Source organism: Mytilus galloprovincialis, chromosome 3, assembly GCF_965363235.1.
Source record: "Mytilus galloprovincialis chromosome 3, xbMytGall1.hap1.1, whole genome shotgun sequence".
Lineage (NCBI taxonomy): Eukaryota > Metazoa > Mollusca > Bivalvia > Mytilida > Mytilidae > Mytilus > Mytilus galloprovincialis.
The window spans coordinates 62,421,045-62,438,765 of NC_134840.1; the positions used below are offsets into that span (position 1 = coordinate 62,421,045).

General features: G+C 32.6%; 1 protein-coding gene across 2 annotated transcripts in view; it reads left to right on the forward strand.

Annotated features, from left to right (window-relative positions):
* Positions 1 to 124: 124 nt before the first annotated feature.
* The window catches only part of LOC143068571 (uncharacterized), a 60,350-nt gene continuing 42,753 nt past the window's right edge, over positions 125 to 17,721 (forward strand). For both annotated transcript variants that reach the window (XM_076242750.1, XM_076242751.1), the window contains exons 1-3: positions 125 to 708; positions 1,137 to 1,191; positions 15,447 to 15,533. In XM_076242750.1, coding sequence (XP_076098865.1) covers positions 698 to 708; positions 1,137 to 1,191; positions 15,447 to 15,533 — 153 coding nt within the window. In that variant the 5' untranslated portion in view covers positions 125 to 697. The remainder of the gene's footprint in view (positions 709 to 1,136; positions 1,192 to 15,446; positions 15,534 to 17,721) is intronic.

Consider the following 17,721-nt stretch of genomic DNA (forward strand, 5'->3'; position numbering starts at 1 on the left):
CAGTGTTGATAAGATAATAAGTCTTTGTATTAAGTTACAAATAGATAAAAATTAACAAATACAAGGCTCTTTTCTGTTTCTTATGTAACAACATAGATAAAGCTGGACACTTTCAGTAAAAGAAAAATCTCCAAAATACGCGAAACAAATATTTTGGAAATTAATATTTGGATACAACAGACAGGAAAGTTTATTTCATTTACATGTTCAGAACACGTGGATTAAAAAGAAACAATCAAGTGTCGCTTTTTCATAGAAATTATTAATTGGGAAGGGATAATATTATTTTATTGTTGTACTAAAATGTGTGACTTTGATATAAAATGTGTAACGCAAGGTCCAGTTAAAACTTATTAACTTTTGCCTGTTTAACATTTTGCGCGACCAACAAATTACAAGCGCCGCCCACCGCTTCCAAATCGGTAAACTGCAGTGGCACTATCTTCAGCCGAATTACACAGAAAGAACGGAGATCACCGTACTCTGAAAGCGGCTAGCTTTTTAATGCTTTCTTGAAAAAACAAACTTATTCTTGAAGTGGAAAGTGAAATTTGGCTGAGATTTATCTCAGCGGATTGGAAGCGGCAGATCTGGCCGTCTGAGGACATTTTAGGAGTTTCCAGAGGAGACACACAAATATTAGCGGTCTGATTCCGTATACTTCTACCGTAGTTCTTTCCATTGTTAAATTTAAGCCATGAATGAATGGTAAGTGCTTTCTATATTATTATTACAATTTTTGTTTGTAACTCATGTTTGAAATTTCAATAAAAAATATTATTTAAAGATTTTGCGGGTGGTATTGCATTTCTTTGGGCGACCTATAGTCTGTTTCAATAAGTTAAATGCAATAATGGCGGGCGACTACTGTAAACTCCATGGATACTTATACATCAATACGAGAAGATGAAATAACGAAACAAAACCATTTCTTAATTTGCTTTGATACATTGCCTTTTTATTTTAATATATCTATGATACAAAGAAGTTATTGCAGATTCCTCGAACTATAAGTTTCTTTGAATTTTTTTTAGGGAATATACAACCATTTCTTGGTTTTTCATTTAGATATTCCTTGCGGCTATCAAATATTTCATTTTAACATTGTAATAATTTTTGAATGTCATGATTTTTAGGCTTTTGAAGATTGCCTGTCTGATATCATTATGTAGTTATCACGCCGTGTTAGCTGTAAGTATATGTTATTAATCTTATATAATCTGCTATTAATGTTGGGATATCAGTAATCCCTTTTACCATGTTCACTCTTATCATTATACAGCTGTGGTATACTGACCCGTGTATATGTTTGCAATTGACCGAGTTTATTGACCATCGGTATCACATTAACAACTGTCAGATAATGATAAAGTTTTACACAAAACTGAAAGGAAATGGTTGCAAAAGTTCTTATTTCTCGCCACAAAGACTTATAAAGAGCCTGTATGATATTTTTTCCCCATTTCGACACAATGAGTTACTTAATGATCTTGTTCAAATATCAGACATATTAAATATGTCTTTGAGAAAACAAATGATAAAAGCTATAAATTGACTTGTTTGGAGCTTCTTATATCTTTTATTACACGCTGTGCTGAAAGAATCCTACCAAGTCCTGATATAACTAACCCTTAATAGAAATAGGATTAAGGTATATATATTTTGAAGCTCGACACGAATTTCTCAAAAGGAGTATCGGCAGATACCCATTATACATGGCTTTCAAATACTGATATGAATTACGTCACCATATCCCCAAACTGATCTGCGTTCACGGTGAAAAATATCATTGTAGTGGCTATAAAGCAGATAATTGAGACAAGGGCACCCTTTACTATCTCTTTCATGTTTCATAGTTCCACTTTTTCATCATTTCATATATTCTTGCTCTAACCCATACAGTCAAGGCATATTGCAGTAACTGGTTTATTATATATATACGCTCTGTTCATCTATACTATTAGAGGGCACATAATACCAAAAGATGTTGCAAAATTGTCTTGATAGCAGCAAGAACACATGAAATACTAGAAATGGAAGATAAATTGAACTATTAAAGAGAGCATTTATCAAAAAGAATCTTAAAAAACACGAGGGGTGCATGCAACAGGTGCCTGTTGGTTGTCATGCATATATATACAAATACAAATTTTTGATTCCAAGTAATTTCTGCAGATGAGTCACAGTGACACTATCAAGTGTACAATGTAATTAAGTTATATTCAGAGACATATGTCTAAAGTATATAACTTGAGATATATTATTCCATGCAATAAGCTGTACGTTAAACTTGTCTGCAGTAGTAACTAGTAGGGATTTATTGGTGTCTTCTGCAGATTTATAAATTAGCAATACATTTTTCTGGTGCCATAGTCAATCTCCAATATGAGTTTTTAGTTTTACTTGAGTGAGCACCCACTTTTGATAGTTTATATATTTAGATTGTTAGTTTGATATATAAATATATGTATTGTTATGTAACTGTTTCCAATTGTATTATTGGTTTGCGTGTTCTGTGGTCCTTTTTGGTAAACAAAAATATCCCAAATTCTTTTTATACACGAACATATGAGAAAATATAAAAAAACTTTTTGATAACTGAGTACAACAAAATCATGATCCTTGTAGGTTTATGAAGAAGAATATCTACAGCAGTTCTCCTACGCTTTCTAAACGAGTTTGCATAGTAAATACACATAAATCTATCACTCATATATAATTTATCCACATAAGTATATAACATACAATGGTCGATTAATATAAATTGTTTTACACTAGAAATATTTCAATAAAATAAGAAGCGTTTTATTAATTACATGCATGAAATAGTGTGAAATTATTTATGTTTGGCTGAGAACAGGAAATCTCCACAGGATATTGACACTAGAGAGAAACAGCTGTGGTAAGCCTGAAGCACTTTGTGGGGCGTCTAGACCATCTTAGTCAGCATCTTGCTATGTTAAGATTCTCAACCACTGTCCATTCATAAATTATACATGTATAATTAACACATTCATAAAACTGAATAAACAAAGAGCCATGTCACGTTCCGTTCAAGATGCACTGACATAATTTGTTGATTAAAAGGGAGGGGGGGGGACATTTTTACGGAGGGGAAGGGGGTCTGTTCACATGCTCTAGTACAGTAAAATTCACACCGTGGAAAATAAGATAAAATTAACTTAATTTTTAATGTATTACTATAAAAAAGATGTGGTATGATTGTCAATAAGACAACTCTCTACAAAAGACCAAATTACACATAAATTAACAACTATAGGTCACCATACAGCCTTCAACAATAAGCAAAGCCCATAACGTAGTCAGCTATAAAAGGCCCGAAATGACAAATGTAAAACAATTCAAACGAGAAAATTAACATTCTGTAAGCATATTACCGACACTTGTCTCTGAAAAAATACCGATATAATACCTTCATGTGTGTATCAAGGTATAGAAGGTGTTTTCTGACATTTATAATTAAGTGCCTCTGTAACTTTGATCAAACACACTTAGCATTGGTTGGTACATTTTCGCATAGAAGTTTTCTTGTAAAATTATTTATTTATTGCAATCAGTTTTAGAGAACCGTACTTATCAGCTATAGAAGTAACATGAGAAAAGTTTATCATCACTGATATATATCACAAACACACACATCAATCTTTTTCCTCCAAAAGTCAGTTAAAACGGCATTTCAAACATTAGCAATATTCCCAAGAAAATATCGTAAACATTTTGTTATCGTTATATCAATTATATAAGATCATATAACTATGAATTTTTGATAATATAAACCTAATTAAACTTCGATGTGAAGGGCATTGTCCTGGTTTTACGGTGGCACTATTCCAAATAGAACACCCCTTTTCCTTCATGCATTTAAACACAAAATACGGCAAATATTTACCGAAAGAAATTATGCAGACTTTGCAAAAAATACAAAATTCAGAACAAGCATCTACACTAGCTTAGTGACCTGAATGACCAATCGGTCACAGCAGTGACACACTCAATTTTCTCTAAAACATACTAACTGTAGCTTTGTATTACCATTGTAGTGGCATCTTCTCAAGCCAAGGGTTCAATCCTGTCACCATCATGATGATCTCTCAGAGAGGAGGTAGATATAGGAGAGAAGGTGACTGGATCGTAACCCTTGGCCAGAAAAGATGCCTTAACAAAGGCAGAACGGTAAAAGCTAGTGTAAAATATCACTGACCAGGTAACCTGCAAAGGTACACTAAGGAGGCCCCTCATGGGGGGGGGGGGGGGGGGTCCTAGTAATCACATAATCACCATTTTTTTGCCAATATAATCACATAATCAATAAATATTTGCTTATCTTTAGTAATCAAATAATCATAAACTAAAAATACAGTCCTAGGTAATCAAATAATCATGAAATATTTGGCTTAATAATCAAATAATCATTAAAAAAACGGCCAAGTAATCACATAATCAAAAACCCCATGAGGGCCCTCACTAAGACAAAGACATATAATACATATTTTACAAAGCTGAGGTATATTTCCTTATATTATCCAAATTTTTGGTTGTGCAAAATGAACATAAATATTTGTCAAGTACTGGCTGATGTACTTATTACTATATATGTACTCTAACAAGTGTTTTTGCTATTTTGGTACTTATACATTTAATCTGATTCATACTTTCTCTAAACTTTGTATATAGAACAAGAGCAGAGGCATGTGTTCACTTTTTTATTATTCTAATAATCTGCTAAAAATGCAAACAATGTCTGCTATAAGTTTTTTTTTATATTGTGTCTTTGAATTGATCTTGCTTTAGTTTCATGGAAACTTGAATGTATGCATACAACTATTAAGCTAAGGACTAGGAAAGAGAAAGACTAAATTACTGCTATAACTTTATTAAAGGCTTACTAAGCTGAGTTAGTGTTGTGTGGGAGGAAATGGGGGATAGGGTCCTTGTATTTGTGTGTGGCCTTCTATCCCTAAATACTCAGATTATAAGACTAACTAAAAAATATTTCTTTGAAAATAATACTCATTGAAACAGACAATTTTCCATGAGTTTATGAAAGTTTGTGTATGTAATTTTTGCTAAACAGTTCAACAAAAGAAAACGAATTCTACTTTCAAAGTAAATTAGCTCTCTAAATGGTGTAAAAACAGCCAAATAAATGTGTAACATGTGTAACCAAGATAGACAAATGGAGACCTTCAAACAGTAAGATATTTTTTTTCTTAACCAGACTTGACTAATTAATGGTCAAAAAGTGTATTCAATTCAAGCAATGCAAATACATAACAAAATGACCTTTTGGGGTAATTAGTTGGCTGTTCGCTTAGTTAAAACTACCACAACATACTTTGTTTCTAATTAGTTGGCTGTTGAATTAGTTAAAACTACCACAACTTGGTTTTTACCAGTTTTTAATTTTGTCATTTCCTGCGTGGGCTGATTATGCAATATTTCAAAAATGCCTTGGTGTAAAATCAATTAATATCTAAATGGTATAATTTCCTGGGAACTAAAAACTGTACTGATGATGTGGTTTTATTTTTCCTCCTACACTTTAAGTTCCCTGCCTTCTTTCAAAGTTGGAGTTTGAAAGCTCTGACATATGATGTTGATTTCAACCAGTCAGTTCAAAAAGAATTTTATAGCTTTGTAAATAGCATGAAATCAACATGATCCTTAATGCTGAACATCCAAACAACTCCTTCTGACAGGTTCTACAGACATGAGTTAATTAAGACAGAGGAGGGCTGGTTAGGCCACCTCAATGCATTATTGGTGTGTTTGTTTGTTCAATCTCACAAAGAAGATGTCAAAATTAACATAAGCATTCCTGTGGGTAACATTTCATGTGCTGGTCTCTTACTTATCAAATATCTTACTTGCCAATTATTTCATTTTATTACTTCTAGAGTTGCCTATGGCAATTTTGCTAGGACACATTGATATGATTTTCTGTTTAATTTTTTTTTTTTTTTAGAAATAATAATCTTTATTGCAAACAATATATATAAACAAATGAAACATGTTTGTTACAAACTAAAACAAAAAAAACCTAACATACACTCATACATATGTATATTATATGTTATTCAGGTCTCAGACAGGGTATATACCAGTGGCAAACCCAGGGGAGGGTTCCAGGAGTTGGACCCCCCTGTTTTAATGGGGACATATAGTTGTACCCCCCCCCCCCCCCACCCCCCTTTGTCCTGGGTTTGGAACCCCCCTTTTTAAAATGGCTGGATCCGCCCCTGTATACTGTGACATACGATACAGTTTTGATCCCGTATTTACATTTTGATAAAAATTTCCATATAGACTATTTTTTACCCAATTAAATCAAATATGTAATAAAAAATATACCTTCATGTGCTACTTTTTGAGTAAAATGAGGTCGAAATTTTTTATATTTAATGCACTTTGCAGAATATATATTAAAGATATTTTTAACAAATATGCACTTTGGTAGGTTTCCAATACATATCATAATGAAATGCTTTCAATATGTGGTATTAATCTCTAGAAGTTTAGCTAATTTGACATAGTACATGACAAAGCTAGTTTTAGACACTATATGATGTTTTTCAAAATTTAACTTTTGTCAGTGGTGCCAAATATTAATCAACTGCACAATAAATACCAGATGGTTGACGGCATATATTTTAATTAACAATAAGAAGATTGAATATCCATTACTATCTAACATAACAAAAAAAAGCAAAACACTATAATAAGCTATGTCAAAACACAGGCACTTGTCCCCAAAAATGTCTTTTATACTATACACCTAAATGTATATATAGGAAAACAAATAATTTTAAGAAACGTGTACCTGTTAGACAAAAGCATGATGTTAGGTACCATTAGTTCCCTGTGCAATCTAAATATTCTTACAGTGTAAACTATTGTGAACTAACACAATGAATTTGTGAAATAAAATATGGGTGTCAATTGTTATTTTCTTGTTATTTTATTTCCAATAACATCCAGCCAAATTATCTCCCCTGGATTGAATTTTAACACATGAGTTATATCCCCTTGAAAAGTTGTTATTCCTAAAGAAGTCAATAGTTGCAGAAATTTATTAAACATTTCCTTAATAGTTAGAAACAGAATGTATTAGGCAAGAGCATTTCAAACAAAGTAATAAATTCTATGAGTTTTGTCTCAATACTAAAATAAGTAGCAAGGTACAGTCCCACTATTGATAAAATGTAAAAGAATTCCAAGAGAAAACCGACATCCTGATTTATTCACAAAACATTGAACATAAGAACAAACTATAAAAATCAGTTGAAAAAGGATTGAGTCGTCAGATAGACACATGCACTAAAAAATAAACAATTTTCCCCCCAAAAAAAGGCAATATGTACTGATTTAAGAGTTTTCACATCTACAGAAAGCTAGTTCAGGGTAATTTACAATTAATAAGTAAAAGAATTAATGTTTCAATGAATTATTATTACAAGGAACTAAACTGCTTTGGCCTTCATTATCAAAGAATCATAGATATGACAGTGATTGTGTTGCTTTGGCCTTTATTATTAAAGAATCATAGATATAACCATGATTATGTTGCTTTGGCCTTAATTATTAAAGAATCAAAGATATGACATCATAGTATTTATGAAGCAGATCAGACAGAAAGTGTCTGTTTCTACAGTGACTCACAAACCTGTGGAAAATTGTCAGCAACTTTATCTGTTCTTACATCTACATGACTACTGCCAAACTACAACAGAAAACATTAGGATATGTCATACTGATTATTTGTTTCTCATGCCCACTAAGATTTATCTGATGGAATATAAGTAGTTTGAATGGGCAAGATAGGAAATAGGATCTTCTGTAGTTAATTTAATGATTTGTGAAATAAGCAAGACCTTACTTTGACCTATAATGGTTTACTTTTAAAAATTGTGACTTGGATGGCGAGTTGTCTCATTGGAACTCATACCACATCTTATTTTAACTAAGATCTTAGTGAAAAGTCCTTTTGCATTTTCTTCTAATTTTTTTATCTCCTTTAATATTCTTGATGTAAAGATTAAAGACCTTTATAATATTTGAATTATTACCTTCCCCAAACTGAGTTAGCTGTGTCTTTTCCTTAGACATGACTTTTTTCTGGAAAAAATAGAAAATTTTGTGATTTTTTTTTTGTTACTTTATAAGTAACAAATACATAAGAGTGTGAAAGAGAATATTGTTACCCCAAGAAAACATGGTCAAGGCAAATCAATATATTTTTGAGGGGTAATATATTTCTTGAATACCTTATATGAAAAATCCTAATTCAGGCGGCACGTTTCAATAGAATGGAAGGGTAAAAGTACTAGTTACGCCTCCAAATGAATAGCCCGGGTTGTTTTTCCATTTGTTGCATTTAAAAAACGGGATTTGGGACAATGGAATTGTTTGAGTAAAGTGCATTCTTTTTCCTAGTCTAGAAACGACAACAACAAAAAACTTGAAAGTTTTCTTGATTTTCTTACTCTCATTGTTTCTCTCTTTTATTCACATTATTTCGTGTACTTTCCAAGGAAGAAGGCTGATTAAAAACATTTTAAAGTGCTTATCTTTGTACAGTTATTGTTTAAATGAAAATACGAGTCACTTTGTTCTCAAGTGCAAATCACTGAACTTAAATTAATTGGAATGAAAGAAAACTGTTTTAATCATGACATCATTACCACATTTTCTTAAATTTTTATTATGAAATCATTAGCAATAGCTTAGTTCAAATTGAATTCAGCTGACTCAACGATTCTGTACTTCACGACTGACTAGCATTAAGATCAGCAATCATAATTCCTACAAAATATTAATAATATAAAGTATTAAGGAAGAAGTCATTTTGGATAGCCTACATTTTTTGCTAGATACATAATGAATCATCTAATTAAAAGATAGGTGCTCTTTATCCAACTCCTGTCAACTTCAGTTAAATCTAATTTATATATATAGATCATGAGTAGAAAGAAAGTATTATTCATAGTGTTTTATTCTTCTGAACAATGACTTTGTCCACACTTAGTAACCCTTCTAACATACCAGTACAATAAATAACATACATTTTGTATGCATGCATCAAAGATGACAGACCACATCTTGCACCTGCTAAGAGCAGAATATTTTTGCAAAGGTGAATTGCAAGCTTAAAAATCAGTATAATGTGGGTTCATTGCCCAGTGGTTAAGAATCAAGATCCCTAGCTACAGTGCTTCGATCTTAACTGAGGTTGCTTGAAATTTCAGCAAATCACCAGGGTGATTCCGAATTTCTCCCCTCCCTAACACATCTCTGTTACCCAGACCTGAGTTTAAACTAGCATTGGTACTTTAAGGGCCTTGGTTGACTTAGAGATCAATCTGCAAATATCTCATGACATTTTTTTGTTATTTTGTTTTTTTTGTTGTTTTTGTTTGTTTACCTTGTATAAAGGAAAAATGTTCATTTTCTTTATGAAAATAAAAGAAATTAGAATGATTTTGATGTATCATGTTAAATTCTTTCCAAAAAAAATTACAACCAATAATAATTTGAGGCCTCTGATGAATCAGAATAAAATTTTAACTAAATTGATGCTATAAAACTTTAGCAACGACAAGTAATCTTCAGTATTCTGAAGCTTTGTTCTACAACCGAAGAAGAAGAAGAGCAGAAAACACACAGTTTGCTGCCTGACAGTAAAGGGCTATCCTACCCTCTTATATAATAGTCATAATATGAAGTGTAAAGAGTCCACTGTTCACTTCCAGCTTTCAAGGGTGATTTGAACACCTGAAGAACTTATATACATGTACATATGAAGTCTGTCTAAAACAAATAAAAAAAAATTGTGTCTCTTTAATACCGTTCTAGAGTTACAAATGAAAAAACATGCTTTGTAGGAAATATGGTTGTTTATATAGAGAATCCCTAAAGCATGACTGGAGTGTTCCCTCTTAAGGCAGTCAGTTGGCCTAGGCCTTCCCTTATAAAAATTTCTCAGGGGCGGATGCAGGAATTTTCGAAAGGGGGGGGGGGGGTGCTAACCCAGGGCACCCAGGGCAAAGGGGGGGGGTGCAAAACATATGTCCCGATACAAATGCATTGATCGGCAAAAATAAAGGGGGGGGGTGCGCACCCCCGGAACCCCCCCCCCTGGATCCGCCACTGTTTCTTGACCCACAATGACTACATTATTCAACCGATGGAGGATATTCAATTAATTTCAAATGCAAGTCTTTCATTAGATATACCTCCAAAGTAGTTTTTATGAAAGTGATAAGTAGAGTCATATATTTTGTGTGTCAGTGAGTCTCATCTTTAGCCATTAACACTTTCTTCTTCTTCCTAGTATGGGAAATACTCTGGCAGAGGCAGATGTAGAGGGTTTTTCAGAGGGCCTGCTCCCCCCTCCTTTTTCTGGGAAAAATTTGGTTGATTATATAGGGAATCACTAAAGCATGACTGGATTGGGCCCCCTCTTAGGAAGTCAGTGGGCCCCGGGCCCCACAGTCACTTGAACATTTCTGGATCCGCCACTGTCTGGTACAGTGCGGGAGTGTAGAATATCCTGGAACTGTGGCGCTATGTACATACAAATGGAGGTCGAAGATTGTGATATAAATAAAATAAAATATTTGGCATAGTTCAATTACAATTTAAAATAACATTGATTCTAGGAGTTGCACCCCTCCCCCTTTTTCTTTCTTTTTTTATCACACGTAATATATCTATAAATGTCTAGTTACACTGTTATAAACAAAATATAGGTGCATTTTACATGATACACAATATCAATGACATTGATAAGAAAGTATTAAAGAATATTTCTTCTGAAAACGAACCCAACAGCAGCAACAGGTATAAAATTATGTCTTACAATCCCAAGCAACATAAAGTTAACATCAGAATGATATATGATCAAAACGCTTTGATAACAAATGATAAAAAAATAAATTCCTCTGAAACATAATAATATTTTTTATTACAGATAAAATTTTACGTAATTTCTGAAGTAAAAACACATTTTGTTACTACACAACAATGTAGCTTTAATGCGAAACTTAAATACTGAATTTAGATATTCAGGTTTCTTAGAGTACATCTGAACTTTTGCAACAAAACTTTAGAGGACTCGAGGAACTGTTCTTACCCGTGGCGTATTATAGTATGGTCTTAGATTCTGTCTGGTAATTCCATTGTTATTTGTGTCCAGGCGATGCAACCAGAAACATTCATTGGTTGGAAGTGGAAAAGTCCAATTTTCATAGACATAGAGGGTGTTGAGTTTTTTATTTCCATTTATTGTATATCAAACCCTCAACCAAAAATGTTGTCAACATATCCTTTAACTCCTCAATAAGTCTCATTATTAGGAAAACCCTCTAGCATCAAATCCTGGAACAGTCCTCAGGCGCGGATCCAGAGGGGGGGGGTTCCGGGGTTGGAACCCCCCCTTTTTTTGGACTATCAATGCATTTGAATGGGGACATGTAATTGGAACCCCCCCTTTGTCCTGGGTTAGGAACCCCCCCTTTTTTAAATGGCTGGATCCGCCCCTGAGTCCTTGATGTATGAGGACAGGGCAATTTTAGTTTTGCCTCCCCAATGGCAGATCCATTTTTTTTTGCGATCAGTGCTTTTGAATAGGGACAAATTGTTGAACCACCCCACAACCCCACACTTTTATTCCAGGTTTGAACAACCCCCACACTTTAATTCTTGTTTTGAACAACCCCTTTTAAAAGTGGCTGTATCTGCTCTTGCTCCCGGTGTTTCCCAAAGTCTGTTATCTTTTCCTTTGCTTTTAATTTTCAGTATTATTTCATGTTTTTCTATATAGGTAAGACTTGCAAAAATATACTCATTACCTGGGTGAAAGATACCAGAGGGACATTCAAACTCTTATTGAAAATAAACTGACAACGCCATGGCTAGAATAGAAAAGACACACAGACAAATAATAGTACACAAGATACAACATAGAAAACTGAAGACTAAGCGACAGTGGTCACTGATTATACATAAAATTTACATATATACAAGCATATAATTCAGTGACCGCTGTGGATAGTAAACTAAAATTTGAATGTCTACTTTATTCGGCACATAATACATTTTGCAATGTCTATCCATTTGTCATATAAAATTTCTCTAGTAATAAAGCATTCCTGAATCCATTTTATGGAATATGTGCACTGATCACTAAAAGTCATTGACACTGTGTTATTACCTCTTTATGTAACTAATTACTTCCTAAGACTTTTAAGAACCCTGTAACAGTTTGATAAGAGAACCATTCAGCCTGAAGGTTTTTAACCTCATAGGTACTAAGGAAAAATAATTAAAATTTGGTATCTTACTTTGTAACTTGTAACAAAGTTCAAGGTGGTTGCCCTTTCTGCTATAACCATTCTATGATTACATTAACAATATTTGTCCCTTTTCTACAAACAAATGTTGTAACAAAAACAAAATGCAAGCAATGTTAGGCATTACAAAGAAAGGTATTTACAATTTCTTACAAAAAAAAGTAAAAACTCAAAAATACTGAACTCCGAGGAAAATTCAAAAAGCAAAATCAAAAAGCAAAAAGCAAAATCAAAAGTCCAAACACATCAAACGAATGGATAACAATTGTCATATTCCTGACTTGGTACAGGCATTCTCTAATGTAGAAAATGGTGGGCAATTCTTTCATGACTTAGGAAGAGCTGTTTAGATAGCATCAGACGCATACCCGCCAACTGTCACTATTTGCGTGGGATTTCCCCCATGGAGGCTCCAAGTGGAAATTTTGTAAGAGCAATTTTGTCAAATAATTTAAAGAAAACAATTAATTTAACAATGGCTATGAGCTTGTTAAAAGCACGAAAAAACCAAAAAACCACATTAGAATATATTTGAAGGCCCCCTTGAAGGTTTTGTAGGACTATAAGAACCATCTTTCACGTAAAACCCCCATGGGCATTTTGAAAAGTTGGCAGGTATGCAGACGTTAAAACCTCTTCACATAGAACTGGGGTAAATATTAGGTTAAGTTACTTGTAGACACTTGTTTGACCTGTCTATACATTAAAAGATACAAATGTTTTACTAAATTTTTTAACAGTATTGAGTAATCAATGGTCAATAATGAATTTGTAATGTTTTAGACTTTGACAAGAGACGCTCCTTCACATGGCTGATGTGTTGGACTTCAATCTTAGTTGACAAGGATTGTCAGTTTTCCTACCAAAGTCCTGGTTCTCTCTAGACACTCTAGCTTCCACTGCTGATAAAAACTCTTTGCCATGAAATAGCACAAATTTAGTGTTGAAAGTGGTGTTAGACACTTTTCAAACAATCAATCAATCATTTGGATATCAGATGATGTTGTATGTTCTTCTTTGACTTATGATTTGTATGCACTCCAGATTATAATCTAATCTAATCTAGAGTTGATGAGAACATGTAACCCTCAATATTGTTCTGATTTAGATAGGCTTGATTCTGTCAGATTTTATATCTTAAACAGGTTTTAAGGTGTATTTGTAACATAAGTTGTGTAATTTTGTTGGATTTTTTGTTGGATTTTATTAGATCTTGTTATGTATTGTCATGATTTTTTGAAATTAAAAATTTAGCTCTAGGAAATATGCATTACATAGAAGTAAAGTAGATTTTTTCAAGGCTACTAAGGAGTCTTTCCTATCCTTCACCTTAGTCTCAATTTTATTAAATTGCAAGTATCAAAGAATAGTATTTGGAGAGGGAAATGTTTGTACCTGTACCAACCCCAAATGATATGGCTAACATGCTATTAGTAAGTTCAGAGATAGCATTGATCTGATCATAGATCTATATTACTAATCTATCATCTGATGCATGATTTCAAGGATATTGAAAAACAGCTGAGTAAGCTGAATTCTAATTGATATATGTCTGGACCGCTGTGATCTGGACAACACATCTGTACTCTTGTAAACTAATTTCAAAGAAAATATACAATGTTTTATTTAGAACTGGTTTATTTATATTAGAAGATCAAATTGCTTCAATTCTTATTCATCAGTGGTAGTTTTGAAAAGAAAAGAATAAACATGATATAAGATTAATGCAATGTAAGTTAGTAGGTTAACTAGATGTGCATCTGCAAGTGGAATTGCCTCACATGTATATATATGTGAATTGTGTTTCTATTTAAAAGATATATACTTTAGAAAACAATGTTGATTGGAAGTCTGGTTTCTGATGAATTTTTGATTAAGGAATTTAGCTGAGCAATAGTCTAGCTGATTGTCTTTTAAGTACCTTTGTGAAGACTGGGGTAATCTAAAACTCAAAGCTATTTTGTCAGTGAAAAGATGAAAGGTTTGCATAAAATTGTGTTCTAGCAATAAACGAAGATTTTGGAGGAATTTTTTGAGTATATCTAGCTAGAAATAATCAGAGTTTAAGATTTTATATCTCCTTAAGATAAATATTAAGCAAAAATAAAAGAAGTGGAGGTAAATTGATTAATAATTTGGTATTTTACATTAGAGTAAATTAAACATGTATATGCTTCTCAACTTAAAACTAAGAATTCTGTCTGAGTATGTTAATGTATAAAAACTGCAGTGATAATGTTGAAGATAAAACCTAATACCAACAATCATGATAACATGCATTATGATGATCTTTCTTTCTTCATTTAGAGAGTCAAGAGCTAAAATTGTTTATACATAAATATAAACAACGTTGATATAAGTCACACCTGTCTAGTTGATATGGAAACCAAATTGATTGATATCTTATAAACTTATCTTAAAGGTACTTTGTGCAAGAAGAGGTCAGTTTCAATACATGAAACACCTGTAAAAGAAAAATTCAACCAGAAATATTACATTAATCTTTTGTCAATCAATAAAAAGTCCATCAAAATGCATAGCTGCTGCCAAAACTTTTGAAAGATACTGCAAAGTTCTAAATCTTTTCAGAAACAACTGGAGGATTTCGGTCCTATCATTTTATCTGTACATTAATTATTGATTGTTTCACTACTTGAAAACTTTTGTTACAGACGGACATTAAACACCAATCAGATTGCCCTTTATTTAAATCTAGTAAAATACAGTGAGATATTTATATACAATTTGAAAAAAATATAAATCTTAATTTCTTCTTACATGTCCTATTTTTACACAACAAGAGAAACACTAGTACAGGACACCTAGAGCAGAAAAACTGCCTTTCCTTGTGAAACCTCTGAGTTTACCAAACATTATTGGGGTTTGTGTTGTCTAGTCTGTTTTTCTGTGGTAATGTTTTGTTGAATATATTGTTGAAAAAGGGTCATGGGACATTGTGACCTAAAGATATTGAATTACCTTGTGACATCATTTTTTTCAGAATAAAGTACCAAGTGGAAGATCATGTAATATAGTTATCATATAATAATAAAGATATTGTTTTTTTCTTCACAGCAACGTGACCCTAATGACCCAGAATGTCAGGGTGGTAACTGTGTTTTCCATAATGGATGTAAATGTGTTGGAGAAAAAGGATCTAGGGTATGTACTTCACTTCACTTTTCTGATTGTAAAAAGTATATGAATAGGCTCATTAACTTTATTAGAGGGAAGCTGTTAAGCTATTCTCAGTAGGATTATGACTAAAGCCTAAAAGTTTTGATATATGCTAACATATAAACTTTGTGATATTCTTACTTAGTTACACCCAAAGTCTTTGAACTTGTTATATTCATATGTATGAAATATTACAGCATGATCATTTGATTAATGATGAAATTAAATCAAGACGCTTAGGCCAAGCAAATTGTAGTTTAGCTGCTTTGACGTTTTCCTTCATCAGCTAAAAGATAATATGTTTTTTTGTGAAAAGTATTTCTTACACGATCAACTGACAAAAGGTTTTATAAGGAGAACAAATGTATATAGCACTTGAATAAAAATGAATAAAGCAATTTTTATTGAATTAAGACTTTCTTAGTACCAAAATTAATTAATTTACATATGAGTTCTCTTTGTTATGCCCCACCTACGATAGTAGAGGGGCATTATGTTTTCTGGTCTGTGCGTCCGTTCGTCCGTTCGTTCGTCCGTTCGTTCGTCCGTTCGTCCGTCTGTCCCGCTTCAGGTTAAAGTTTTTGGTCAAGGTAGTTTTTGATGAAGTTGAAGTCCAATCAACTTGAAACTTAGTATACATGTGCCCTATGATAGGATCTTTCTAATTTAAATGCACAATTAGAGTTTTGACCCCAATTTTACGGTTCACTGAACATAGAAAATGATAGTGCAAATTTCAGGTTAAAGTTTTTGGCTTCAGGTTAAAGTTTTTGGTCAAGGTAGTTTTTGATGAAGTTGAAGTCCAATCAACTTGAAACTTAGTATACATGTGCCCTATGATATGATCTTTCTAATTTAAATGCCAAATTAGAGTTTTGACCCCAATTTTACGGTTCACTGAACATAGAAAATGATAGTGCAAATTTCAGGTTAAAGTTTTTGGCTTCAGGTTAAAGTTTTTGGTCAAGGTAGTTTTTGATGAAGTTGAAGTCCAATCAACTTGAAACTTAGTATACATGTGCCCTATGATATGATCTTTCTAATTTAAATGCCAAATTAGAGTTTTGACCCCAATTTTACGGTTCACTGAACATAGAAAATGATAGTGCAAATTTCAGGTTAAAGTTTTTGGCTTCAGGTTAAAGTTTTTGGTCAAGGTAGTTTTTGATGAAGTTGAAGTCCAATCAACTTGAAACTTAGTATACATGTGCCCTATGATATGATCTTTCTAATTTAAATGCCAAATTAGAGTTTTGACCCCAATTTTACGGTTCACTGAACATAGAACATGATAGTGCAAATTTCAGGTTAAAGTTTTTGGCTTCAGGTTAAAGTTTTTGGTCAAGGTAGTTTTTGATGAAGTTGAAGTCCAATCAACTTGAAACTTAGTATACATGTGCCCTATGATATGATCTTTCTAATTTTAATGCCAAATTAGATTTTTACCCTATTTTACGGTTCACTGAACATGGAAAATGATTGAGTGGGGCATCCGTGTACTTTGGACACATTCTTGTTTTTTTCTGTTTTATGAAATAAATTACTCATAAATTGTGAAAAAAAAGTGTAAGAATTTAAAAATCCCTCTTCCCAAACTTTTGTTATGCCAAAGTCTATAGACTTGCAGTTATTCTTCTGACGTTTGCAAGAATTGTTTTTGATAAAAAATGACTTATCCACTTATCAATCTGATGAAACAAATCACCTACAACTTTTCTTTTTTTTTTAAAAACAAAGTGCAGTTACATTACAGTAGGAGTGCTTGTCACTTTTATGTCAGGTGCACATTTTATGTGAGAAGACTTGTTAAATAAGTCAATGGCTTCCACATGTGTTTACATCATGTAAATTACATTTTTGTTGTATCATACTTTGGGATCAAAATATTTTGCATTTTTACAACCTGCATCTTTTCATATTATGCAAGAAAAAAATTGTTTGTTGTCAGGATTTCCTGAATTATCTTAAACCTTCACATTGCAGAGAGAAGCTGGAGAAAATTCTTTTTCCCTATACGTGCAGTTCTATTTTACGCAGCTTTATAGCTTTTGCCATTTTGTTAAACATCTTTATGTTTTCATAAAATATTTTTAAAATAGAGTACAAACTAATATTTCAAGTTCTAATTCATCCCATGTCTTTTAAAAGGTTGTGAACAATGTAGTCAATGCAA